General features: G+C 43.6%; 1 protein-coding gene across 6 annotated transcripts in view; it reads left to right on the top strand.

Annotated features, from left to right (window-relative positions):
- Window positions 1-19,466, top strand: part of KANSL1 (KAT8 regulatory NSL complex subunit 1) — a 198,126-nt gene extending 178,660 nt beyond the window's left edge. For 4 of the 6 annotated variants that reach the window (XM_044002619.1, XM_044002620.1, XM_044002618.1 and 1 more), the window contains 8 exons: window positions 5,261-5,443; window positions 7,159-7,344; window positions 7,721-7,878; window positions 13,982-14,103; window positions 14,414-14,471; window positions 14,750-14,862; window positions 17,089-17,341; window positions 17,693-19,466. In XM_044002619.1, coding sequence (XP_043858554.1) covers window positions 5,261-5,443; window positions 7,159-7,344; window positions 7,721-7,878; window positions 13,982-14,103; window positions 14,414-14,471; window positions 14,750-14,862; window positions 17,089-17,341; window positions 17,693-17,920 — 1,301 coding nt within the window. In that variant the 3' untranslated portion in view covers window positions 17,921-19,466. The remainder of the gene's footprint in view (window positions 1-5,260; window positions 5,444-7,158; window positions 7,345-7,720; window positions 7,879-13,981; window positions 14,104-14,413; window positions 14,472-14,749; window positions 14,863-17,088; window positions 17,342-17,692) is intronic. The other 2 variants (XM_044002622.1, XM_044002623.1) reach the window with 2 other exon arrangements.
- The last annotated feature ends 7,770 nt before the right edge of the window (window positions 19,467-27,236 follow it).

The raw sequence follows: 27,236 nt of genomic DNA, 5'->3' as shown, positions 1-27,236 counted from the left end.
TCATAGGTTCTAAGATTCTCAACTACCACATAACTTTTGCTAAGAGGAAGTGAAAAGGTTAGAATTCAGTAGAAACTTAGATGAGATTTGGGACCAGAAATGACAAAATAAGTCTTAGGATTTATTGGTGAAAAGTATTAAAAATATTTTCGACTGTGCTGTAAATGAAAAGTTCCCCCTATGGTATTTGGATGTCGACCAACCTGCCCAGTGGTTCTGACCATCTCTTCCTGCCCTATTCCTAATGTATGTCTTTAGGGTCATTGCTCATAGAGATATGGTATGAGCGTCTAATATGTGTACAAGAACCTGCTGATTTGTTATGGGCATCTGGCTGTGATCATAGTTGGACTAAAACTACTATATAGAAGTAGTAACACTTTCCAGGCCACATTGATAAAAGAGATCTGTTCTTCCTATCCAAGAAAATCTTACCCTTTTAGATGCAGCTGTGAGGCATTCTGGCACAGTGAAGACAAAATTGGCTTTGGTGATAGGAGACCTGGGTTCCAGTCCTATATCTTATCCTTATTAGCAGTGAGACCATGGGCCAGTTACTTAACCTGTCTCTAAGACTCGAATTACAGAAGAGTCGTTCATTATTCTGCATAATTGGAAAGCATTCCATTTATGGAGTTCCTTATGTGGATGAAATGGCAGACTGGGGACAGCCACTCCCATCTGTCTTCTCTCTCCTCTCTTTCTCTCCCTCCCCCTCCCCCCAGTAATAACAGACAGCACAACCTTGAAGTATTAGTTAAGGCAGAGTTAAGGAGAGACCTTAGAGCTCTTATAGTCCAGCCCGTACTATGTATGGGAGTTTTTCTCATGGAAGAGCAGAATCATGTTACATTTATGAATGTTTTAGGAGAAAGAGGCATGATTTGTTCTTGCTGGAGATTTTTTTCTAAATAAAAATTTGTAATGAAGTGCCAGTAGTTTTGCTCACATAAAGGACAAAACTCATACTTCAGACCTTCAGTTGATAAGCTTTCTCAGTCAGTTTTTACATCCATTATTCTCTTGGACCATTTCAGAAAGCCTTCCAGAGGCATACCCACTTGGCCTCAAGAATTCTTATTCACTGCTGTTGCTGTTACTACAGATTCTGTTACTCCCAAAAGGCAGGCACCAAGCAATAATATATAACCTTTGCTTTTCTCCTCCATTCACACACCACCCCCCTCAGCTTTCTTGATAGTCTGAATTTAAGCCAGTTGAATCGAGCTAAGGGGATCCATACCTAAGAGATTGGGAGCAGGTAACAAATGAAAAGTTCCCACCTCTCTTCTGGGACTTGTAGTAGTGAAAGATTAATTTTTTTATCCTCAGAAATCTGAAAGCATTTTCTTTATGGAAACATTGTTACGCCCCTATGGAGGTTCCATAATACAAAGTACAGCTACATTTTATGGGTTACATCAGCTTGGGAGATGGTATGGGATAACCTAAATCACTCTGTACAACATTCTTTCTATGAGAAAATGCTTTCTTCATGCCCAGCAGCTGAGGATAAACTAACTTTGGAAATGCAAATCATTTATATATTGGGTGCTGCCATTATCACCATTCATAATCTCTTCTTTCCCAGAGTTAGAACTAATAATAATTACAGCTTTATAACTGGAAACTTCAGGTACCACTTATACGGCACTTTAAAGTTTGCAGAGCAAATATATGTTAACTCATTTGATCTCCAAAGGTAGATCAGCATCTTAATATGTGTACAAGAATGGGGCAGCTAGGTGGCGCAATGGATAAGGCACTAGCCTTGGATTCAGGAGGACCTGAGTTCAAACCCAGCCTCAGACACTTTCTAGCTGTGTGACCCTGGGCAGGTCACTTAAACCCCATTGCCCTGCAAAAAAACAAAAAACAAAATGTGTACAAGAAACTGCTGATTTGTTATGGGCATCTGGCTGTGATTATAGTTGGGTAGCTGAGCAGTATGATGAATAGGAAAGTATAGGATGTCTTTTAGACGTTATTTTAGATACTGTTATCCTCATTTTACAGAGGAAAATGAGGCTTGAGAGATTAAGTGACTTAGAGTTACATACCTATTAAGTTTTTGAGGCAGGATTTGAACTCACATCTTCCTGACTCCAGACCCAGCACTCTTCTCATTGTACTACTTAAATGTTTTCATTAGACAACCATATGAGGTAGGTAAAGGATTTTCTTTGCTATTTTATAGATGTGGAAAAGGGGGGGGGTGCGGAGGGGAAGGGGGAGAGTGAGTGAGTCTGGAACTGGACTTAAACCCAGATTCCTTAGGAGTAGACAGATGGATGCAGAAATATGTTTAATGTGATTGTACATATATAACCTATATCATATTGTCTTGGGGAGGGGGAAAAAATTGAAACTAGGAATCTTATGAAAACAAATGTTGAAATATCTCTACATGTAACTAGAAAATGATAGAATACTTTTAATGAGGAGTAGGCAGCCAGAAGGGGACATACACATTTGTTATGTGCTAGGTTTTCCAGTCTTTGTCTTTATGGATGGGATAAATGCTATGTTCCTGGAGCCAATTATAGATACATGCTCAATCCAGTTATGTTTATAGTTTTGTCCAGTTTGGAGCTTTTGTCTTTTTTAAAACCTGTAGAGAGAATAGTGAATTTTATTCAGCAATTTTCTGTACTACCATTGCCTTCTTGATTGGTAGAATTCCAGGTTTTTACTATGGCTGTCTGCTGCGCAGAAGTTTGTGGCTGACATTATCAGTGGAGGTTTTTTTGTTTTTTCTGTTATGTTGCTTTCGTTTTGCCAAATACAGGGTTTCCTCGGGCTCTAGGCCTTGGTAAAGCCTAGGGGACCAATGAGTCCTGAAAAATTCCCTGGTGCCAGTGGTGGTGGTGATAGAGATGAGTGTGTAATAACTATTTGACACAACTGTGGGAGGTGCTTGGTCTCTTTGTTAGCTTGCTTGATTAGGTCCAGTTAATCTTTAACTGGAAATGCAGATGATGTAATAACTTTGGTGAAAAGAATGAACTTCAAAGTAGGAGCATACATGCTTGGTCAGATTGCCACCTGCTGGTCAAAGAATTGCATGCAATTGTACCTGTCTATGAAAGGATGAGTACATTTTCTCAGATCATGGTACCTAAAGTAGCAGTGGAAGAAGTGAATGTTGTTTAATGATCATAAAGTGTGCTTGAAGAGATGATGAAGAGCCATGAGGGGAAGCATTTCATGGGAATTATTTTGAGGAATTTTCTGCTAATGCTTTCTAGTTGACCAGAAACCTAGAAACCTGCATTTTAAAGACTTTTTTTTCCCCCCACTCACGCTGTTCTAGAACATTAAAGACCTTTCCCTGAGGTCCTTGTCCTCCTTTATTGCAGGCTTCTTTCTTGCCATTCTTGTGTCTAGCCCTGTTCAAAACTTGAGTTATGTTTAATTTTTTAATAAGACAGGTTCTCAATATATCAGGGTACTTAGAACTGTCCTCATTCAGCCAGAACATGAAATTAGATTGACAATTCCTGGGTAGATCTTTTTGTTGACTAATTGTGAAAGTCAGCTGAAGTACTACTACAGCTGTTAAGCTTATTATGAAAGTGTTCAGCAAAGTGACACACTATGTAATACATTTACCATATTTTGTTATTGGGCATTGGAAAACATGGGTTCTAATCCCAGCTCTAATAGTGTACTTAATAACTGATTCTAGGGAAATTACCTTATCTGTAATATCCATGTCACAGAGGCATTGTGGCGTAGTAGATAGAAGGCTGGTTTTAAAGTCAGGAAAAACCAGGTTTATGTCTCTTAACATACTGTCTGTGTGACTCCAGGCAAGTCACTTTGTATGTCAGTGTCCCCCAGGAAAATCTGTTCTGTACCAATCAGAGAATTCCTCCCTGAGAGCTCCCTTCTCACAGGTCCTGCTGCACATAACCTACCTCTCAGGATTCTTTTCAGGAAAATGCTTTCAGTAAGTGTGAGCTAGTGATAGAACACCGACTTCATTTGGCCTGTGTCATAGCCCTCGATAAGCAGGAACCATGTATGAGCAGAACTTTGAGTCTTCTAGGCTCATCATTGCCCACTCCAGGGAGTGAAAGGGGAAGTACTTATTGGATCCATTGATGTCTCTGTTCTAGGACATATACTGAATGATATTTAGGGCACATCTTTAGCTTCCCAAGTTTGCTGTAGTATGATAGTTCCTGTTCTTCAGCCTTTCTCCTTGTATTGTTGGTGCCTTGAAATTCCAACTTAAGTTCAGTATAAATCATCCAGGTAGCATGATATTGTCCTTTACATACTAATTAGAGTATTTTAATCCATATCAGTTCACAGCTTGTCTTTTCTAAGCATAAATCAGGGTCCCCTGTGGGATCCTGACTTTGGGGAAAAAATATGGAAGACTGAAGTGCCGACCTGGATGCTGTATTTAAATATTGATCACAAAGCAAACATTTTTTCTCTTGATAGTTTATAGCATTTAAAAATTGTGTTTCTAGTTTAAAAGTGTGAGTTCAATACTAGATAGGATAGGAAAAGTCATAAACTGAAATTCCCACTTGGATACAGGGACTTTGGGGAAAAGTCACCATCAAGCTGTTAGCAGTCTTGGCCAAAATATATAAATAATAAAATGTTTGCATCTTGAAAATGTTTCCTGAAGTTCCTTGAAGGATCAGTAGTCTAGGGGTTGGTCAGAGAATGGAGACCATGAAATCCTTCAAGAGAAGTTTTGTAATAATCAGATTCTCACTGATAGAATTTGGGGTCCTGCTGGGGAGATTATTCCAACTGTTGCTGAGAATCAAGAAGCTACATAAAAGAGCTTTCTTGTTAACAGCACCTGAACCTTTTCCACATTCACTGGTCAAGATATGTTAGTCCTGTCAACCACCACTGTATTGTAACAAGAGGGAAAGTTACTTTAGGGAAGGAATTACTAGTTGAGGGTCAGGTTAAGAGGCTCAGGATTCTTGTTAATAGAAATATTGAAAGGGATAATGTTTAAGCCTTTTATAAAAATAAGTCAATTATCGAATGACCTGCTTGGGAGTGGTAGTGTAATGGCTTCAATAATAATTAAATATGCTTTTTAAGATGTGCTATGCTTGTTCTCAGACTGGGGAGAAAAAGAGAAATAAGACATGGTCCTTATCCATTAACACTTTTGGAAAGCTGTGGTTACAGATGGAGAACTCATTTTTAATATAAGGAGAGATGCCAAGGGATACAGATTTCTTAACTGACCTACACTGTTGTTTTGTGTCTCCTGTAGACGTTCCCACAAGCCTGCACTTCCAGAGTATGCTGAAATCTCAGTGGCAGAACAAGCCCTTTGAGAAAATCAAACCTCCCAAAAAGCTTTCACTCAAGCACAGAGCACCCATGCCGGGCAGCCTTCCTGACCCTGTTCGAAAAGATAGGCACAAGTTGGTCAACTCCTTTCTAGCAGCAGCCAGTAAGTTTGGGGTGTGATGAGGTGTGTGCATGTCTGTTAGGATGTGATCTGTTTCTTTGTCTATTCTTGGGGAACTCCCAAATAGTTTCCATTCTTCAATATGTCTGCATGCCTTGTTGGGAATACTTGTTGGCTAAGAAGTACTTTAAACTCGGTGGGAAATCCTCCTATTCTGACTTGGCTGAAATTTGGGGAAATAAGCTGTCACTATTCAGGGCACTCCTGGATTTTGGGGAGAGACCTGTGGAAGATACCACAACCCAGGTTGCTTTTAGAGCAGTCAGTAGTTAAGATTAGTTGATCTACCCCTTTTCCCTAAGATTTATCACTGCTGTTGGTACAGTCAAACTCTTATTCACCTGTGTTATAAACCCAAGTTGTCTTTGACTCTTGTCTCTCCTTTAACCTCCACATCTAGTCAAGTTGCCAAATCCTGTTACTTCTACCTCTGGAAGTCTCACTTAACATCTGTTCCTTCCACTCCTCCAGCAATGCTAATTGAAGCTCCTCTCAACACTTCTTGTCTAGCTTACTGTAATAGCCTCCTAAGTGACCTCTCTGCCTTCAGACTCTCCCTTTTCTTTCATACTGCTACCACTTTAATAATCTCAATTTGTTGCTGATAGACCTTCAAAAATATCAATTGATTCCTCTTGACCTACCAAACAGGCATAAATTCCAAATAAAGTATTACTAAATAAAGTATAAACTCCTTATCCTGGCATTCAGCGGTCTTCACAATCTGGCTCCAGGCTTATCTTGCATGACTCCCTTCTGTCATATACCTTGTGTAACCAAACTCCTCACTGTCCCCTTCATTCTTGTCATACCCTCTCAAGTATTCACGCTGTTGCTTATGCTATCTCTCTGTGCCTGGAATGGGTTCTTCCTGCCCATGTCCTTCTGTTCTTCCAAGTCCTTATTAAGGTACCACTTCTTCCTTGAAGCCCTCGCATGTGTTTTCCTCCAACTTCCAACTGAAAGCAAAATTCACATAGTACCTTGTTTGGACTATTCCTTTTTCTCTTCATGTTCTTGCTTTTATCACACTTCTTCATATATATTTCTTTGTTTTTCCTTTTTTTTTTTCTCCCATAGCCTTAGAATGTAAGCTTCTTAAGGATAGAGACTTGTCTTTGTATCCCCAGCACCTAACACAATTGGGTGGTGTACCTTTTTCTTTCTTCCAGAGCTGTGATTTCACTACATAGAGCATTTTTTCCCCTACCCACTACCCAGTGCAGATTAATTACTATTCTACATCTTGTTGTCTTTGAGAATAGCCTGGGATTAAGTAACTTGCTCAGCTCCCACATCAAGGATGTGTCAAAGACAGGGTTTAGGCTTAGGCCTTCCTGTGACTCCATGACTGGATCTCTCTCCATTGCACTAAACTACCTTTTTGTGTATACATAGGTGCCTAATTAACGTTTATAGCATTGAATTAAGATACAACCCTTTTCAGAATATGGCAGCAAGTCAAGATTGAGGTTCTCTGGAGAGTGCTATGTCATTGTTGAGCAATGACATTAGACCTGTTCACCTACCCCTGGCTATATATACCCCCTGTTCCTTGAAGACTGGTTTGCTATTCTGGGGGTTTGGAGTTAGTGCAGAGTTGACACAAGAGCCTGGTATCTTCAGGCACCCTTCCTCAACCAGAAAGAGAGAGGAAAGAAGACATCCCATAGCTCTTTTTCTGTTCCCCTCTTCAGAGCTCTCCCATCACCAAACCCGGCCTGACAAGACCCACAGGCAGCACTTAGATGATGTAATGGCTGTGTCCATGGCAGAGAGAGTTACAGCGCCCAAAGCAGAGCGCTTGCTCAACCCTCCACCTGTGCATGACCCAAACCAGAGCAAAATGCGATTGCGAGACCATTCATCTGAGAGAAGTGAAGGTAGGCAGCCAGGGCCAGGCCTGGCCCCTGTACCTGCACCTGTGTCTGCTCAGGGCTTTCTGAGGCCACCTGGGCTTCTCTCAATTCCTTCCCCTTCCCCCCATCATCTTTGGCCTTCAGGTTCTAGGGAGGCAGCAAAGTGGTGGGAAGCCTACTGCTTCTAAAATGCAGAGCACTTGTACTGCTAGAGCAACCTCCTTCCAGCCACCCACCTCCCACCAACCTAGTTTGCTTTTGCCTCTTTACTCCTCTAGGCTTAGAAGGCTTTTTCATATCAGATGTGTTTCACTGGCATTTCCAGTTTGAGCCAAAAATGCAACTGCTTAAGCAACTATAACTATTTATGTTTCTCTTTCCTTTTTGTTAACCACTGCAGTGCTGAAACATCACACAGATGTAGGCAATTCAAGCTATTTGACAGCTGTCACCCACCACCCACCACCCAGCCCCTTGGTACGACAGCTCTCCTCTTCCACCTCATCGGATGGCTCTGTGCCCACCAGCTCAAGTTCACAGGGCACAGTCACCACGTCTGTAAGTATTTGGTTTGGATGTAACCAGGCATTCTCTTTTGCAAATTGCAGCAGTTTAGGTGATAGAGAATGATTAATCACTCCAGTAGACTTGAGGAACACAGAAGAAAGGAGGCTGGGGGATATCTAGAAATCCAGATCACAATAGTGCACCATTTTTGATCCATGAAGATAAATGCTGCTTCTGATATGCTATTAGTAGGATCTATTCTTGTAGCTATATTTTACTCATTAGTGGGGAAGAGTTGGGGTTAAGCCATCTAGCTACATTGTCCTACTGACTAGCTTCCTTAGGCTCAGATTGCAAGGTGACTCGGGCCTAGGAGTGCCATCCGTGACTTTTGGAACAGATTGAAACTGACCTTTGCCGGATCAGACTTGGCCTCATTGAGCCTGCATTTTAACCAAAGGAATTTTAATCGGTGGAAAATGATGGGTTTTTTTAAGCTGTCAGGATTTGGTTGGCAGTTTTCTGCCAGTTTTGAAAAAATAGGTCAGTGCACTAATTTTTTTTTTAAGTGAGGCAATAGAGGTTAAGTGACTTGCCCAGGGTCACACAGCTAGTAAGTGTTAAGTGTCTGAGGCCGGATTTGAACTCAGGTACTCCTGATTCCAGGGCCAACGCTCTATCCACTGTGCCATCTAGCTGCCCCAGCGCACTAATTTTTTACTTCCTTGTTAGACTATTGCTAATAGCTCTAACATTAGTTGTTTGATCAAGTGCAGCTCTCTTAAACTTTCTAAGCCTTAGTTGTGTAACCATAGGAAAAATGTTACTCTCTACCTCACAGGGTTGTTAGGATTAAAGTATTTTGTAAATGTTTTATTATCTGAATAGGTGATAGCATGTTATAGTGCATAGAGAGCATACCTCAAAGTCACGTTCAAGTCATACCTGATCTATATTGAATGTGTGACACTGGGGTGCTAGTTGTAGAGAAAGTGCCAGTCTGCATTGGTAAAGGGAGCTCCTTTACCTGGGAGTTCCCCATCTCAGTAAAATCACAAGCCCATCCCTGTCCCTGAAACCTTGCTGTGGAAAGGTTTTTATAGGCATATATAGAGGTGGTACAGTGGCTAAGAGTGCTACACTCGGGATCAGAAAGGCCTGAATTCAAACTCTACCTCAGCTGTTAAACTTTAAAGGTTTTTCCCTCATCTTCATCTGCAAAATAAAGGAACTTCATATGAGGGGTTGGACTTAAACACTGAGGTTCCTTCCAGCTCAAAATCCAGGATCCTCTGAATGGTTCTTTGAATGCTAATAATTGTCAGGAGATACTTGGGTGTTTACAGATGAAGTGAGACAGTAGCAGTCTGGATGAAGTAAGAGAACTGCAAGTTCCATATTCTTTTTTTTTTTTTTTTTGGTGAGGCAATTGGGGTTAAGTGACTTGCCCAGGGTCACACAGCTAGTAAGTGTCAAGGGTCTGAGGCTGGATTTGAACTCAGGTCCTCCTGAATCCAGGGCCAGTGCTCTATTCACTGTGCTATCTAGCTGCCCCAAGTTCCATATTCTTAATGTTGGAGAAACAGTGTGGTGCTTTCAGTGGGAGGAACCTGGATTTGAAATCTGATTCTGGATGACCTGGGTTTAAATTCCTGTTCTGCCATTCACTACCTATGTGACCTTAAAGCAAATTATGTAACTTTGCTGGGCCTTAGTCTCCTCATCTTTAAGGAGAGAGGATTGAACTGGTTGACATCTGAGGACTCTTATAGCCCTGGTCTGTTACAGGGACAGACTTTTTGACAAAAATGTATTGCTAAAAATATCCCATATCGGGAAACTGCTCCAGAATAGTTGGCTTTTCAGAGCTAAACCATTTCTAATTAATCAGTTTCTATAGCTTTCCTCTCCCAGAGGTGAGATTCCCTCTTTTACTAAATCTCTGATGGGACATCTGAGAAAGCCCCTGTACCTTCAGGCTATCTGGTACTGTCTTAACATTCTTCTCTCCCCCCCCCCAAGTAAAAAAAAAGGGGGGGGGGTCCCAACTGTATGTACTTTGGGTAAGGGCTTCGGCAGTCACTGTACACGGTACCCACCGAGGTTGGAACAAGAAACAAATTTACCTGGGAATTCAGGGGAATTCTTATGACTTGGCCTTGTGATGGGTCTTGTCCTGAGGATTTTCCCTACTTATTTTACCCTTCTCCAGGTTAATGTGTTGATTCTTTCCAAGGAATAAGTTACCAGATCTTTTAACCTATGTCTAGCAACATCCCCATTATTGTTTTCCTCCAAAGGCATGCTTGTGGGACCAAAAACTGAAGGAGATTCAGAATCTCTTTGGTTTTGTTTTTGTTCTCATTTGCAAATTTAATTACTCACTTAGCAGACAAACTGAAATTTACCAATGAAACCTCCACAGAGTACATTACTCAGAAATTGTGTGTGTATGTGTGTTTTGGGTTTTTTTTGGTGAGGCAATTGGGATTAAGTGACTTGCCCAGGGTCACACAGCTAGTAAGTGTCAAGTGTCTGAGGCTGGATTTGAACTCAGGTCCGCCTGAATCCAGGGCCAGTGCTCTATCCACTGCGCCACCTAGCTGCCCCTCAGAAATAGTTTTAAAAGTGCTTTTTATAGTACAGGCTACCCTATACTCCCTCCCCACGGTGCCCACCCCCCACCCCTCCCAAGGGCAGTGATGGTTGAGTTACTTGTCCAGGGTCACATAGCTAGTGTAAGTGTCACGTATTTGAGGCCGGATTTGAACTCAGGTCCTCCTGAATCCAGGGCCGGTGCTTTATCCACTGCCACCTAGCTGCCCCTTACCCTATACTTTAAAAGTCACTCTTTGCTAAAAGAAAGGGGTATGTGCTTAACTATTAGTACCAACCTTATTCATTGTGTCTGACTTGAGTTTATTACACATTTAATATTGTCTTCATTGATGTGGTTGTAGCCATTGGTTGATATGGATATTCTTTTGTTTTATTACATCATTATATACCTTCCCATAGTTCTTTTAATTCTTTATAGTCGTCATTCTTTGCAGGACAGTCTCTTCCATCCATATCCATTAATTTGTTCATCTGCCACCTATAAGCATTGGGCATGGACAAAAACCCTTTTTGCTAATAGAAATAGTATTGCTATCACTAGTATTGTACAGATTTTTTTTTTCCTCTTGCTGTCAGTAACCTTCTTGGAGTACTGCATAAATAGTTCATTCCTTTCCAGAATAGTTCAATAGATTTCCAGCTCCACAAGCATTTCATTTTTAGTGTGCCTCTTTTCTCACAGCCCCTCCACATTGAATGTTTCCATCTCTTACGATCTTTGCCAGTTTGGTGGGAGGTAGGGGAGGATAAGATGATTCCTCAGTTATTTAGGTTTATATCCCTTTGATTAGTCTTCATTTTGACAGAGAACTTTTAGAACAAATGCACTTATGGAGGAAATGGGAATACCAAGGTGGGTAAAAGTGTTCCTTAGGGAACAAAGGTAATATGAGACACAGTGTGGATCAGGTTTTACTGAGACCCCTTACTTTAGCTTCTTCTTTCTCCCTTTGGAACACTGGCATCATTGGGGCAGACAGCATTTTTACATTCTAGATTCCTTGAAGAGTAGTTTGGTACTCCAAAGCAATCTCTATCTCTGGTGCAGCATCCTCTTTAACTGAGTATTAAAAGCTAGTTAGGGATCAAAATTATATAAAAAGGTGCTCTATATCTGTGGTGTCAAACTCAAAAAGAAATGATTCCCTGCTGACTGCATATTGATTTAGAAAACCACAAATTTATATTATCTGTGTTATATATTTATTTTGTTAATTAATTCCCATTTAGATTTAAATCTAGTTAGGCAGTGCTTGACCTAGGATTTGATACCTCTGCTCTGGTGATTATTGATGTAACGAATGATAAAAAAGAGGTAAAATTTTTAAAAACCTCTGAAATTGCAGCTCACATCCATCAAATAGGCTGCCTAATTTTAACTATTGCATTCAAATGCCTATCTCCTCTAGAAAGAGTAGGAATCAGAGATAACAAGAAAAGGAAATTGACAATTGTTGGAGGGACTATGGGAGGACAGACACATTAATGTCCAATTGGTCAAACAGAATAGATTGGGCTTTTCTAGGAAGCAGTTTGAAATTATATCCAAAAAGTTACCAACTGAGCATATCATTAGTTGACCCAGTGATACTATTACTAAACTGTCTATAGTAGCAAATTATGGCATATGAGTATAATGGAATAATACTGTGATGTGAGACATGAAGGATGGACTTAGAGAAACATGGGAAGACTTGTAGGAACTGGAGTTCGACCAGGACAACAATTTATACCATGAGTATACCAGTATAAAGGAAAATAATTATGAAAAACTTGAGAATTCTAATCAGTGAAATGACCAATCACGACTCCAAAAGACTGAGTATGCTTTGCACCCCTTGGCAAAGAGGTGGGTTTTTTTTTTTTCCAGACCCTTAACATGTAGACTTGTGTGACTTATTTGTAATATTTTTGATGCCCAAGAAAAGGAGGACAAGAGCATCAGTGAATCCTTTTCACATTAAAAGGACCAGATGTATCAGTCAATACAAAAAATGTGATATTTTTACTTTTTAATAAAAATGGTCATCCTATTTCTCATTGCTTTATGAACAAAAATTTGCACTGAGTCAGTTCATGTTGCTTGGTCCTTCTAGTGTTGAGAATTCACAAAAGAAAGTGGAAGAAATTTTGGAAAGGAACATAGATGAGTGTATTGGAAATATACCTTGTTAAATTTTAAATATGCCTTTAAAAAAACAAGCCATATGTAGCGAAGATTCTCTTTTCCTTGTTCATGGAAAAATGTTCATGTTTATGAGCCATATGCAATAATAAAGAGAAAAATATATTTTAAAAGCTTAGTTAGATTTTTTGTGGGTCAAACATAAATCATCTGTACTGGAACTTGTGAAATAGGTCTACTTTTGAAGGGATTGGAAGTAAGTTAGTTCAGTGACCCATAGTCAAAAACCTTCTTGGCATGATTTACAAAGCACTTTACAGATAATTCTATTAACCAGTGATGGTGGCTCTATAAGGTGGGTTAAATTAAACTTTTCCCTTTAGGAATGAAAGGGGGAGACAGATAAAGAGGGCACTTTAATGGATTAAGGCCACACAGCAGCAGAGTTCTGGGCAAAACATTTAGCCATTTGAGATCCTCATCTGTTCATTGCCCCCACCTTGGCTCCCTTATGAGTTCTTTAAAAACACACCCAACAAACCTAAGTGATTGAAACAAATGACTGTCAGATACAGAGCAGGAGTAGTCCCACTCCTTACCGTGTCGTTATCCCAGGTTCAGTGTACTGCTCCCCTAGTGTTGTGGGTTTGATTGCAGTTGTCTGGTCACCATGGCAGCGTGTTTGTCATCCCACTGTTTCCCTTTGGCCTCTGACAGCTTACTGTTCATTTTCCAGTCTCCTCCAGGACCAGAGTATTTGCCACCTGCCTTCCTGGGGGCATCTGGGCAGCAAGCCCAGTTGGATGTTCTCTTCCCGTTAAAGGGAAAGCATTAGCTTCCTCCCTTTACTTCTTAGGCTTCCCAACTGGTGTACAATCTTCTTGTTTTGCTGGACCCTGGAAGTCTTTATTTGTGGCATGCTGAATCTTTTTAGCTTCCTTTAAAAAGGAATCATTTCTTAGGGAAAGGCTTTATCTAGACTCCCTGTTGCAGCTTCTCTCCCTTTGGTCCTGTCAATAACCACTGCTAGACATGATCTGAGCCTGACAGCCCCAAGCCTCACAATTGTGGGGGAAGATAGTGGAAGGGAGAAAAACAGAAAAGCAGTGAATTAAAAATGTAGAAGATGCTTATGCAGTGCCACTAATGATTGACCTACCTTTATGAACTGACCTCCTAGTCTGGGGCATTTTACAGATTGCCTGGGATGGAAAATGGAGGAGTCTGTACCTGGGTTTTGAGATGCACAGATGAGAAGCACTGCTGTAGCCCACCCAGCTTAAAGGACTTCTGTGACTTATGACTTCCTCTGATAATTATTAAGTGATACATTTTCTCAAGCCATTCAACACATGGTTTGAAGTTGCAGTAATTTGCCTCCACGTTAAGCTTGCTTTTATTGCCTTGCAGCAGCCTGTAAGGAGGAGACGAGGAGAAAGCTCATTTGACATTAACAACATTGTGATCCCGATGTCTGTTGCTGCAACAACACGTGTGGAGAAACTACAGTATAAGGAGATCCTTACACCCAGGTATTCCCTGCTCCTCCTCTTCCATTTTCCTCATCAAAATGACTGGGACTGTTCAACTCTCAGGAGATGAAGGTCTTCCTGGGACATGCTCAGTGACTTGAGTTTGCATAGACTCATGGGTGAGAAGATTCCCCTTGGTTGCCCCCTAGTGGTGGAGTCATTTCCCACACACTGGCAGAGGGCTGTGCATTTACTTAGGTTTAAATCCAGGTCATGTGCTCACACTATATGCATGGTCTCTTTTACTAGTCCATACTCTATAACTGGAGGACATATTACCTATTTATTCCTTTTCCCTGGTATTTTGCAGCTGGAGGGAAGTGGATCTTCAGTCTCTGAAGGGGAATCCTGATGAAGAAAATGAGGAGGTAAGACACAGGATCATCATTGAACCTTTAGTGTCCCAAATGATTTCACATGGTAGAGTTTTGGAGTTCCGCATCTCTTCTTTTCCCTGCTCCTGACACTGTTTTCTTGTCCTCGTCTCTCTCCCTTCCCCCCCCCCCCCCCCCCATGTTCATGTACACACACACTCTCCCCCCATCTTTTCTTGCTGCCATTTGTCTCAGACTTGTTCCATGTCAGTCAAACTCTGGGGGGAGGGAAGGGAGAGGAAACACTTGCCAATGACCCTGCTCCCTTACAGATTGAGGACCTCTCTGATGCAGCTTTTGCAGCCCTGCATGCCAAGTGTGAGGAGATGGAGCGAGCACGGTGGTTGTGGACCACAAGTGTGCCACCCCAGCGGCGAGGTAGCAGGTAGGGCTACCTGGACAAGTAGATATCATTATGGGAATGTAGGAGAAATAATTAGCAATATTTCTCTGTTCTTTATGGGGGAAGACGGCATGTATATCCATTCTTTGAGCAACACTTGTATGATGGTAAATGTCCCTGTGTGACACATGGTAAACTGGTGTTTGATTTGATCTTGCCTCTTTTTTGTGGGGCAGTGAGGGTTAAGTGACTTGCCCAGGGTCACAGAGCTAGTAAGTGTCAAGTGTCTGAGGCCGGATTTGAACTCAGGTCCTCCTGAATCCAGGGCCTCTGTTTTATCCACTGCACCACCTAGCTGCCTCCAAATGGTGTTTGATTTGGGGAGGCAGCATATCTTTAAAAAGACATCATAATACTTGAATTACCTGCTTCATGGGATTGTGGTGGAGAAAGTGCTTATTAAACGTGAGGTCACCTCTTCCTCAAGCACCATCTTTTACTAGGACCAGGTGCCATTTATAGAGAGCGAAAAGCCCTCTCTGGAATTTGCAGGAACCTGCAGTTGGGGCAGTCATTGTGTGTGCTGTCTTTATAAAGGTTCTGTTGTAATAGTGTGCGTAGGGTCAGGGTGACTGCTGTTTGAAGGGATTGTGCTGTAGCAAAGGTGAGCGAGAACCCTGTGGTGTAGAATAATAATGATAGTATTCATAGTTGATGTTTATATGACCATTAGATTTGTAATCATTTATTAAGCTTTTATTATATGCCAAGTACTGTGCTATGCAGGAGTGGTACAGAGAAAGGCAAAAGCAGGCCTGTTCTCAAGAAACTTCCACTCTGGTCTGGTGCAGTAATATCAAAAAAGGGCATTGAGGACATAGCTACCGAGTGGAGAATCCTCAGGGAAGGCTCTAGCAGTCCAGGACATGGAAAAGCATTGGGGTTTACTGGTTGCTCCAACTTCTGGGAAGACCCTGGTTCTAAACTAGTTTGAGAGATGATCCTTGGCGTCTGACCAAGGTTCCTACAGCATCATTGCCATTCCAAGTTCATTTAGCACTTAGTTTAAAGTCTTATGATAGAGAGTGATTGGGCATCTTATCCCTAATTTGAGTGGGGTACAGGTGATTTTGACTCAGTACACTAATCACCTACACTCTGAATTTTTTTTGGGGGGGGGTAGGGTTGTTTTGGTTTTTTTGGAGGGGCAATGAGGGTTAAGTGACTTGCCCAGGGTCACACAGCTAGTAAGTGTCAAGTGTCTGAGGCAGGATTTGAACTCAGGTTCTCCTGAAATCCAGGTCTGGTGCTTTATCCACTGCACCACCTAGCTGCCCCCAGACACCTACACTCTTATGTCTCCCCTCAGTTTTGCCTTAAACCATCCCCAGCAGAAATATTGGAGTGTTTGGCAAAATATGTTGCCTCAAATCCTGGATTGCTCTTGAGAATGTACATTTGAGCCAAGTTTTACCTTTTCATATAATCTTCACAACAGTCCCATGAAATAAACACTCCATGTGATAGTTGTGTCCACATGGAAATGAGTCTGAGGTATTGGGGATTTGTCTAGTCACACAGTATACTTCAGACCCAGTTCTGCCAACTCTCAGGTCCCTGGTTCTACCCATGGCACATCAAGGTGGAAGATGTGTCTGTTACACTTTGAAATCATGGTTCAAGTCATCTCTGTATACTTTACCTCTACTTCACTGTTTTAGTGGGAGGGCAAGAGTCCTCAAAACTCAAACTAGTAAAAGATCTTAACCATAGAGGACTCTAATTTTTTCCCCCCTGAGGCAATCGGGGTTAAGTGACTTGCCCAGGGTCACACAGCTAGTAAGTGTCAAGTGTCTGAGGCCGCATTTGAACTCAGGAACTCCTGACTCCAGGACCAGTGCTCTGTCCAATGCACCACCTAGCTGCCCTGAGGACTCTAATTTTTGTTCTTCTCTTTGTGTCCACTTGTTTGACCTTACTGGATTTTGTTTGGCTTTGTGCATGTGTACATGCACATGTGTGTGTAGAATGAGCAGCATGCTTCTTTGTTTTTATGCCTAGCATTTGTCTTTTTGTATTAGCCACAGAAGGAAGGTTTTGAGACTAGTCAGTCTTCTCAGACTGGGGACCATGGTGGGGAGAGTTAGGGTATTTGAGATACTCTAGAAGTGGGCAGAGAGGCTGTCCTATGCAGCTTGCTTTACAGCATGATTGACATACTGCCTCACCAGCCCCCTCTGACTGTATGGTTTGGATTCCTTGGTGCAGGTCCTATAGGTCATCAGATGGCCGGACAACCCCACAGCTGGGCAGTGCTACCTCCTCCACCCCACAGCCTGCTTCTCCTGATATCAGCAATAGCCACTCGATTTCAGAGTTTTCCCACAGTCAGTCCCCCCGAAGTCCTATCAGCCCAGACCTGCTTTCTGCCTCCCTCACTCCTATAGCCCGAGAGAACCTCCGACACCTGTCCATTGAGGACACCCGTTGTTCCACCCCAGAGTTGGGACTGGACGAACAGGTGAGTGACTTCATTTCTGTCTGTTTGCCAAGGGTATGGAAGAAGTGGGGCAGTTAGAGGATTGGACTTTTTTGATGACCGTGCATGGCCTTACATTTTTCTCCTGCCCTGCTCTCCTTGTAAGCCCTTGGGCAAATTCTGAAGCAATCCTGGTGTCAGGAAAGTTTTTGTCCAGAGTTGTCTTCTGTAGGTCTGTGTAGGCTAAGTGGATTCCCTAATCCCTCACTCTTCTTCCCTGGCCTTGTCATATGAATGGTGGACCAGCTCGCTGAGAAAGGGTGAAGAAAGGGGAAAAACCATGAGTAGTCACACCATAACCTTGCCATCACTTATTCTGTTTGTGCCCTACAGACTGTCCAGCCCTGGGAGCGGCGCAGCTTTCCCCTGGCACACAGCCCCCAGGTGGAGTGTGAAGAACAGCTGGATGCACAGGAGCGGGCAGCCCGCTGTACTCGGCGCACCCCCGGCAGCAAGGGAGGCCGGGAGTTGGACAGTGCACCCACCTCCCCTCCTCTTGCTAGTTTGAAGAGCAGGCACTTGTCAGCATCAGCCACAGTGCAACGCCCGACCCACAGATGAGCAAGCGGAGAAGGAGTGTCCAGCTGAATGAACTCACTAACTTGGCATTAAAGCTTCAGAAATCTGTGTTTGATATTCAAACAAAATATGCCGAAATTTTTCACAGTTTTTAGTGAATTTAAGGAGTTTAGAAACTGTTCCGGTCTTTTTCCCCCTTTTCCTTTTTTCCCTTTTCTTTTTTGGTTTCCATGTTGTCCTGTGGCACACCTGAATGGACTCTTCCTCCAGTTGGCAAATAAAAGTTCCGGGTAAGACCCTTCCCATCCCTGAGTTCCCACCCCCACCCCTGGCCCACTTCTAGCACGTTCCCCAGCCCCACGGATTCACTAAACTTTCAGATTGATTTTTCCTTATATAAAACATGTTCTTCCAAGGTGGCAAAGAAGTTGACATCAGGTGTTTCCCCTTTTTGTCACTTGGAGTCCCAGCATCAGAATGCTGAGGTGGGCACGGGCATTGCAGTGGTCCTGTTCAGCACTGGCTTCCCAGCAGGCCTGCTGAGGTCGTAGCCCTCAGTAAGCAGGCTGAGCTTCCCTTCTCTTATGTGGCCAGAAGAACCATCTGGTTCTTCGTCTGCATTTAGTCACCTTTATTTTGACTTTTAACTATAGCAACCCAGCTACTCAGTTTCTCTCTCTCTCTCTCTCTCTCTCTCTCTCACACACACACACACACACACTTTCTCATGTACCCCTGTGCACACAAACTTAACACAAACATTGAGTACACATTTCTCACTTGTCTTGTTTTATAGGCAGGATTTAGGTTCCACCTTTACCATTACCCAACCAGCCAACTAGGAGGGTTTGAAAATGAAGCATAAATTTATTCATCCTAACTTTCTTCTCAAATGATCACTTAAACAAATTTCGTTCGTGTCTAAGTTATCCTTAGTCTGTCTCAACTAGGCCCTTTCTCTCATAATCCCTTCCCTTAGGCCCTTGCCTGTGGAATGTCCTAGTCTCTTCCCCCATCAGTATCCCCACCCCACCCCCATCATCTTTCTTAGCCTTGTGCCTGTCTCATGTATAATTACATCACCAAAAAGGAAAAAAACAAAGGACATAACTTTTTTTTTGGCCATTTTGTAATCGTATAAAATAGTAGATGAACTGCTTAATGGTTGGGGTTTTTTCACAATTTTCAACATTAGTGACTTTTTCTGTTTGCTAGTTAAAGGGTTTGTCATTGTTTCTTTTAAAAAAACAAACAATAATGCACCATATCCCTATGCATAAGTGCTTCTTCTATTTATAAGGTTGAAAATTCTGAATAACCCTTTTAGCATTGTAAAAAAAAAACCCACAAAAATGCAAAAAAAAAAAAAAAAAGCCCCCACCTTGTATTTTGTAAATATTTTCTTTTCTTGCTTTGAGCTGTGTAATGGCAGCGGAATCCGTAGCTGTCTTTGTTCTATAGAAATGCTTTTCTTCAGAGAAGCTGATCTTTGTTAATGTCTTGATTCTGTTCACAGAGCACAGAACAGTGCTTCCCAAAAAAAGCGGAAAAAAAAAATGGGAAAAAAATTAAAAAAAAAGTTACAGGATGTTCTTTGCTGGGCTCTTTCTTGGCAAACAGGATATATACTGGGCTCCTGACTGAGCAGAGCAGCCGGCTCCAGGAGCCACTTGTGGCCAGGTATGAGGAGAGCTGCGAGAAGGGACCTCACGAGTTCATTTCTGTCACAAGCTGGTATCAGCCCAGGAGCAAGTGTTTTCCCTGTGTGTGGATGTGCCAACAGTTGGGCTTTTCCCAGAAGGCAACCCAGGAAAGATGTTGAGCAGAAGAAGCCAAATAGAACACAGAAACGTACAATTTCTGGCCTTGGTGGGGAAAGGGCCCACGTCTTTGTTGTTCCAAGAAGAGGCACATCTTGATACTGCCCGAGCTGGGCTGGGTCATTGGGACACTGAGGAGAGAGGACTCTCCATACTCATTCACGTACCTCTCGGGGAGGGGCTGCAGTGGAAAGAACAGGGGCTGGGTACAGATTCACGAAGCCATGGGTTCTGGTCTTGGATGCTAGCTCCTCACTGGGCAGTACTGAGGAAGTTACTTAACTGCTCTGAGACTATTTCCCAGCAGTAAAAGGGTGGCTCTTGTAAGGAGAGATGATGTGAAGGACTTAATGAGCCGTGATAGGGAGAATCCACCGGGGTTGTGCGATGGAAAGATCCCTCTGCTTCAGCCTTGACTCTAGCCAGCTGTACATCCTTGAGCAAGTCACCTCAATTCTTTAGTCACCAGGGAAATAATTTTTTAATGTTTTTATATGTATGTACACACCCACACTCCAAGCCAGATTATTCTCAGATTTGTTCATGCTGACACCAAGGGAAAACACTTGTGTCTAAATGACCTCTTGTTCCAGTTACTCTGGAGTATTGTGGAAACTTAAGCATGGAATTTTAAATGTACTTTTAAATCCACTTTTCTTTAACTGGGGTTCTGGGCATTGCACCATCTACTTGTCTTTGACATTTGTGAGGAAGCCAACAGGTGTGGGGGAAGGCGGGTGGGTTTTTCTAATGATCTCTGTAGTTTGGGCAATTTGTTTTGGCTGTTACTTCTCCATGGCTGTTGCACAGGCTCAGAAATCCAGCCTGGTGATGGCCTGGCTCAGAGAACTGCCACACAAATGATTCCCTGAGTATTAATGGTCCTGGAGGGTCCTTCTGGATGGAGCATGCCACATTGCGTCTCCTAAGAGTCACTAGGCAAGATTTGGTGATAGCTGACAGCTCTCTCGAGGCTTCTTTGCCCACTTCGTGTCTTCTCAAATGACAGCTGTGATTCTTTATCCATTCTCATGCCAGTAACTGAGAATAGTTTGTAGTGGGCTGAACTTAGGAGTAAGAGGGCCCACATTCAACTTCTGGCCTTTGCTGGACCTAGACTTGGGGCAAGTCACCACCCTGGGGTTTGGGTTCTCTTCAAGTGGCTTCCAGTCCTGACATTCTGTGAATGTCCTGTGAAGCCTATGAACATCATATGGAACCATCTTGTAACAAAAGGAACCCAAGCCTTCAGGGTTTTTTAGAGGAAGAAATTTTGATGATGGAATTAGGTAATAGTGAGAGGTGAGGGGAGGAATTGAGTGATTTCAGGACCTTAGATTCTATGAAAATCACCTCTACCGGGCAAAGCCTGCTCCCATTCGGGGTGAGGCCAAGAAAGCCAGTAACAAGACAGAGTACTCAGTTTGTTTATAGAAAAACTCCACTCATCTCAAGCCAGGGCAGTCTCTTCCCATTTTTTCTCCCAAATGATGTATTTCTTCCAGAGTAGGTCCTGGCCAGGGAAACCTCCCAGAAGGCTAGAAAGAAGTGTTCTTTTCTGAGCTGGAGTCCCTTCCTTAACCAACACAGGAAGGGGAATAATTCAAGGCTTGTCCCTGCCTCCACCCATGCCCCCATGTGATAGAGGCCCTCACCACTACCTTGTTCACTGAGGACAGCACACCTGCTCAGTACCTCCATTGGTCTTATTGGGAGGTGGTGGTTGAGGGAGGGCTGCAGGGTTTTGACTCAGGGCCCTGGGGTTCTTCAGGCAGTTCTCCACAGTCTCCCCTTGCCTTCAACATTGGAGAGTTCCCACTCCAACTTCTGGCCTTAGCCAGGATGCCCATCCTTTGCCTCCAGGTTCTCTGTGCTGTGAGTGTATGTGCTAGCAAAGCTGGTGTGATATTCACTCTTGGCCCCTTCAACACAAAGTGAGGTGAAATGCATGAAGGCACTTGGCATGTATTCCCATCTATATTGTTGAGTGGACTTACACCCTTTAACCCTTTCAGGCCTAGAACAGAAATCAAAAACCTCTGCCACTGCAATTTGTGTTCACTGAAGGTGTCCAACATTCAGACTGTGTCTGTTTTCCAGCACTGTCCCCCTGCCCTTCTAGCCCATTACATGTTAACTCACGATCAGATGAGTTAACATATTAAAGCACATTTGCAGACCTTTAAAGTGCTATATAAAATGCTTGTGAATCGTCCATTGTCATTTTTTTCCCCCTGAACTCTTGGATTAGCAAGAAAAGTGAGTTTGTTTCTCTACTTTTCCTTTGCCTGTCCTTGAATTCTGCCCATAAGGTTGTTTAGTTTCATACCCTGTTGTTTTTCCCCCTCAAGTCTGGAAGGGATGGGGCCCACACTGGGTTCATTTATGGGTCGAAAGTATATAATGGGGGGCAGCTAGGTGGCCCAGTGGATAGAGCACCAGCCCTGGATTCAGGAGGACCTGAGTTCAAATCTGGCCTCAGACACTTGACACGCACTAGCTGTGTGACCCTGGGCAAGTCACTTAACCCTCACTGCCCTGCCCCCCCCCCAAAAAAAAAGTATATGATGCTGAGTTAACTGTCCTAGCAGAGCCTGGCATTGTATCTTGAAGAGAAGCAATTTATTGCTCAAGCATACAAACCTTGTGATGTTTAAAATCTAAACGTGGGTTCTAATCTCTCCTCTTCTCCTCCCCAGCCTCTGAGAACACACCCCACTCAGGGTTGGCCACGTGGGTCTCAATTTAATCAACCTTAACTAGGTTCAACTTCTGAGAACAACACCCTACTCGGGGCCGGCCAGCTGTGGTCTAGATTTAATCATCATTAAGTAGATTCTCAGTCTCTCAGTCTCACCCAATTCAATCAATTCCAAATCAAACTTCAGGTGGGGGCTCCTCAGCGTCTGCCAAAGTCCCATTTTTTTTATCACAACCTTCAGCATTTGTCTACAGTAACTACTGCGTGTATTAAGAAGCTGAGAATTGCCTCTTGGAGAACTGGGGTGGGGAGAATCCAAGACTGAGCTGAAGAATTGTGGAGTCCCTAAATCCCAACCTGGAAGCAAACAATTTATTGTATCACATGGTGGAAATACCCTAGGAGAGTGGGGGAGAGGGGATTGTTGCTGCATCCAGATGAACTTGGGACTTCTTTAGTCATCCCTGCCTCTGGATAGGACAGTCCCATTTCTTTAGTCACCAGGGAAATAATTTTTTAATGTTTTTATATGTATGTACACACCCACACTCCAAGCCAGATTATTCTCAGATTTGTTCATGCTGATACCAAGGGAAACACTTGTGTCTAAATGACCTCTTGTTCCAGTTACTCTGGAGTATTGTGGAAACTTAAGCATGGAATTTTAAATGCAGAAGAAAATAATTTCAAACTGAATTCAGTAACATCATCTCTCCTGGGTTTGGGTGAGCTGTTAGTGGGGACAGATGTTGATGGTCTGGAACTTATCAGTCCAACTGCAGTGTTACTTAAATTACTTGCTGAAATCCAGTTCCAGGGTTCCTGGTCCACATGGATTCCTCCTCCACCTCTTTCCCCCACTGCCCTGCTTCCCAGAGGGCCTCCTGGATGTTTTATTAGAAGTCATATGAGAAACGGGGGGCCCATATATGGGCAATGTTTTTCTGCTTGGCCCTGTGCCTGAGATGTTTCTTTTGAGGCTAAAGTCCAGAAGCAGATTCCTTCTGGTGACAAGCCCATGAAGAATAAAGATGACTGAACATCTATGGTCTTTTATTCTAAGTGCTAGTAATCATTGATTCCCTGCCGCTTTGTTTGACCTTTCCAGCTAATGTTGAGGTTATATGCTGAGTCTCCACTAAGAGTACAAAATGGGTTCCAAAGTATCACGCATGTGATGTAGGATAGACCTGAAAGGGGCTTTGGAGACTATACACTACAACCTCATTTTGACATTTGAGAATTTGAGAGATGTTGACTCTCAGGGGACTGCACAGGTAAGTGACAGGATGGAATTCAAAACCAAGTGCCATGCCATTATACCATGCCAGTAAACCCTCACAAGTGGAGGAGGTATTGGGCACATTGATTCTCAGTGTCCCGGGTGCCCTCCCTATTACCACCCCTCTTTTACTACCCTTCTCCCTCTCCACAAAGAAGGTATTTTATTTTCATCATAGTAATAACTTTATTTCCAAATTCACTTTTACAGCAACAGTGTAAACCAGTTGTTAAAACACACAATACTATGGACATTCACAGACATGAAGCTAAGCTAGGATGAGTTCAACACCCCACCTCCCCCACCCCCCCACCCCCAAATTAATTAGGAAACCACGTGGATTACAATGCAGGAACTGTGCTTCCCCTTGGGGTCAAGGCCCAGTGGAAGATTAAGCCATAGATAAAGGGCAGTGCCCATATGTAACCCTTTTCAAACAGTCTGAGGAGAAAAGTGACTTGCCTGCTCCCAACTCTCCTAAGCAAGTGAGCAGTTCCGGGACAAGGATTAGTTATTTCAGCAGTCACAGGGCAGGTGGAAAAAGAGATGAATCCAGCAACTTGAAAGAAAGGAGGCCTGTGCCTTCTGGACATGGGTTCTCAGAAGTTCATTGGGATGAATAGCTTCCCCATACCTGAGGAAGGACATGGGGGTGGGGGGAAACTGGACAGAGCAAAGACTCCCTGGGCCAAAACTGTAATTGGAGAAAAGCCACTCTGAATTCTCTGGCTAGTCCTCAGATTTCCCCAAAGTACTTTGAGCCCCAGCCCTGGGACCTGGTAGGGAGAGCCACCAAGGGATCTGGATATGGCTGATGCATCAAAGCCCAGATTGGGCAGCTTCTGGCAAAAGTGTTAAGTGGTGTGTGTGTGTGTGTGTGTGTAAGAGAGAGAGAGAGTCTCCCACCTTCCTCTTCTGTCAAATCCATGGTTTGAAGGGGTCAAAAGTTAAAGGTCAGTTTGCTCAGCTCCAAGGTTCCCACCCTCTTAACCGTTTAAAATTTCCTACAATCTTACTGTACAAACAGGAAATACAGATGTCAACAAGGAGAGGGGATTTAAGTGGGATTCAATACATTGGATCAGAGGGACTGAAGAGACCAGGGCTTCAGGTCTTTTTATTTAACCCCACCCTGAGCTTTGCTGCATGGTGGTATTTTGTGTCCATATAAGCCAGTTAGTTGTGACTGGTATTGGTGGTGGGGAGATGGCCAATCACAGCCCCTGCTAAGAATTTTTCTAAAGTTACAAATCCAGTTAGCTCCCCCAGCTGATGATCAATTCACAAACCCCAGTGACAGTCGGGGCCTTGGCTCTCCAAGCTGATGATACCTTTGCTCCTTTTAGCTAGGACCCCAAAGAGTTCGGGGGCACCCAAATGAAGGGTACCTGTGTCATGTGTAGCCTCACAGATGAGAAGGCAGTTAGACCCTGTTCCAGTGCAGTGCCCTCCCTGGGCCTGAACAAGACCTCCCCTGCCCAGTTACTCCAAGTAAGATGGGAAGGGAGGAAGGAAGTTAAGGAAGAAGTGCTTTTGAATCTGGCAGGCAGAAATTCTGTAAGATACAAACTCCAAATGACATTGATTTTCCCTCTTTGTGCTGGGCCTAGAGGCTCATCTACTTCTGATCGGCCCTCCTTAACTCAGAGCTGCAGCTGGCTTAAATAACACCGCCAAAATCTCGCTTGTTCTGTCTCCCTCCAGCCCAGGAAAAGACAAGAGTTGTTTTAGGGATGGTGGACTATGCTTTCCCAGTTACACCCCATCCCATCCTGTGTTACACTGAAGGAGTTTGTCAACTTCACAGGCATTTGCTGAGTCACAAATACATTTTCAGTATTTAACAAAACCACCAGAATTCAAAGCAGGGCCTGTACTCTTAAGTCACTTGGGCTTGGTTTAGCTATTATGATGATAGGGTTCCAAGGAAAGGAGAGCTTCGCTAGGTGAGGGTCATGCTAGGAAAGGCTCAACAGGGGCTATCGTTGGTAGTTCACCCCTTGGAAGGCTTAATGTATGATTGAGTAAGCAACTCTCCTTGGAATCTAGGGAAGGCTTCTTACCCCGCAGTGTGGCTTTCTTGCTGCAGTGCATCCTTCCCTACCTCACTGCTCTCTGATCCCCAAGCTTGAAGCTGTGACTCGAAATTGGAGGCCTTGCTGCTGGCTTCCAAGAACCCCTAAAATGAAATCAAGTTGCCAAAGCCTAAGAGAGCATCAGTGACAAGCCCAGACAGAGGCCTCTTTCTGCTGGAAGGATTCTCACAGAAATCTGGAGAGCACTCTCCCTTCAAAATAGGATTTTCCAGGAAAAATCCATTTTCCCATCTCACAGGAGCAGGAGACAGTATGAAACAAAGGGGTAGTCTGACAGCTCATCTAAGTTTTCATAAAGTAGCTAAACTTCCTCCATCTTTCCACCTCCCTAAGGGCTTCTCAGTCTGTTCACCGATCTGCTCCACCGTCGCCGTGACTGGAATGGCCAGGTTGTCAGTAAATAAATAACTCCCTAGAGCATCTTGGAATAATCCTTTGGGTCCACCAAAGGCTCTCACCCTCCTCCATCTGAACCTGCCTTACCAGCTCCCAGAAAGCCTAAATAAAAGTGATGCAGTCCAGCTTAGCCTCTAAAGGAAAGCTCTGACCTTCAGAGCTGAGGAGGCATCTCCCAAATATGCCCAGCCTGTCGTCTCTGTCCTGGCATGCCATGATGTGCTCATGGGCCCACCAGCTGCTGACTCAACAGTCCCCTTTCACCAGAAAGGACCTTGGCTTCCCTGGAGGAAAATCCAGTGTCTCCTTCATGACAGGATGTGCGTGACTGGGGTAGCTCCACCACCAAGAGATCTCCAAGACCTTCATCTGGTACAAAGCTCCTTATCTGAGAGATAGGGCAACTAAAGCCAGGGAGGTTGTACCTTACCCCAAATCACATAGGCAGTTAGCACCCGAGGGAGGATTTGAACTCAGGGCATTAGACTCCAGAGTCGCTCATTCCCAGGTTTAGTTGATAGGAGCTACCTTGGCTGGCTGCAAGAGGCCCCACTGGTATGTTTCTCCAAGGGGGAAGGGTGGGGCCCGAGCCCTTCTCTGTGTCACCAGTGACAGGGGAGGACCTCATTCCTTCTCCGTGCAACAGTTCAAGTTCATTTAAACAAATGCCACAGCTGGAGAATTGGCAAGGTCCACCACATGCTTACTTCCCTCAGGGAACCGCTAGTTTTTCATTGCAACGGCAGAGCTGTGAGCAACCAGCCCGGAAATGAAGGCAGCCCAGTCAGCAGCTGACATGATGATGGTCCTATCTTCCTGTTCCCAGGTTTGCGGCAGCTTCGACCCCAACCCCAGTGCAGAGAGAAGGGTCCTTTCTCCACTCCCTGCTCCTCTAAGAATCGGAGACTGTCAGCTTCCCCTCTGCTTGGAGTCTGTCTGTCTCCAATGGACACTTGATGATGAAAACCTTTCCAAAGCTGAGCAGACAGCAGGATTGGGGTGGGTCGCTGGCCTGGGCCAGTCTCAGGACACTAAGAACTCAGTTTTTCCTCTAGCAGCTGTT

The sequence above is a fragment of the Dromiciops gliroides genome, chromosome 4 (assembly GCF_019393635.1).
Source record: "Dromiciops gliroides isolate mDroGli1 chromosome 4, mDroGli1.pri, whole genome shotgun sequence".
In the NCBI taxonomy this organism is placed as follows: Eukaryota; Metazoa; Chordata; class Mammalia; order Microbiotheria; family Microbiotheriidae; genus Dromiciops; species Dromiciops gliroides.
This window is presented reverse-complemented; position numbering and strand designations above follow the sequence as displayed.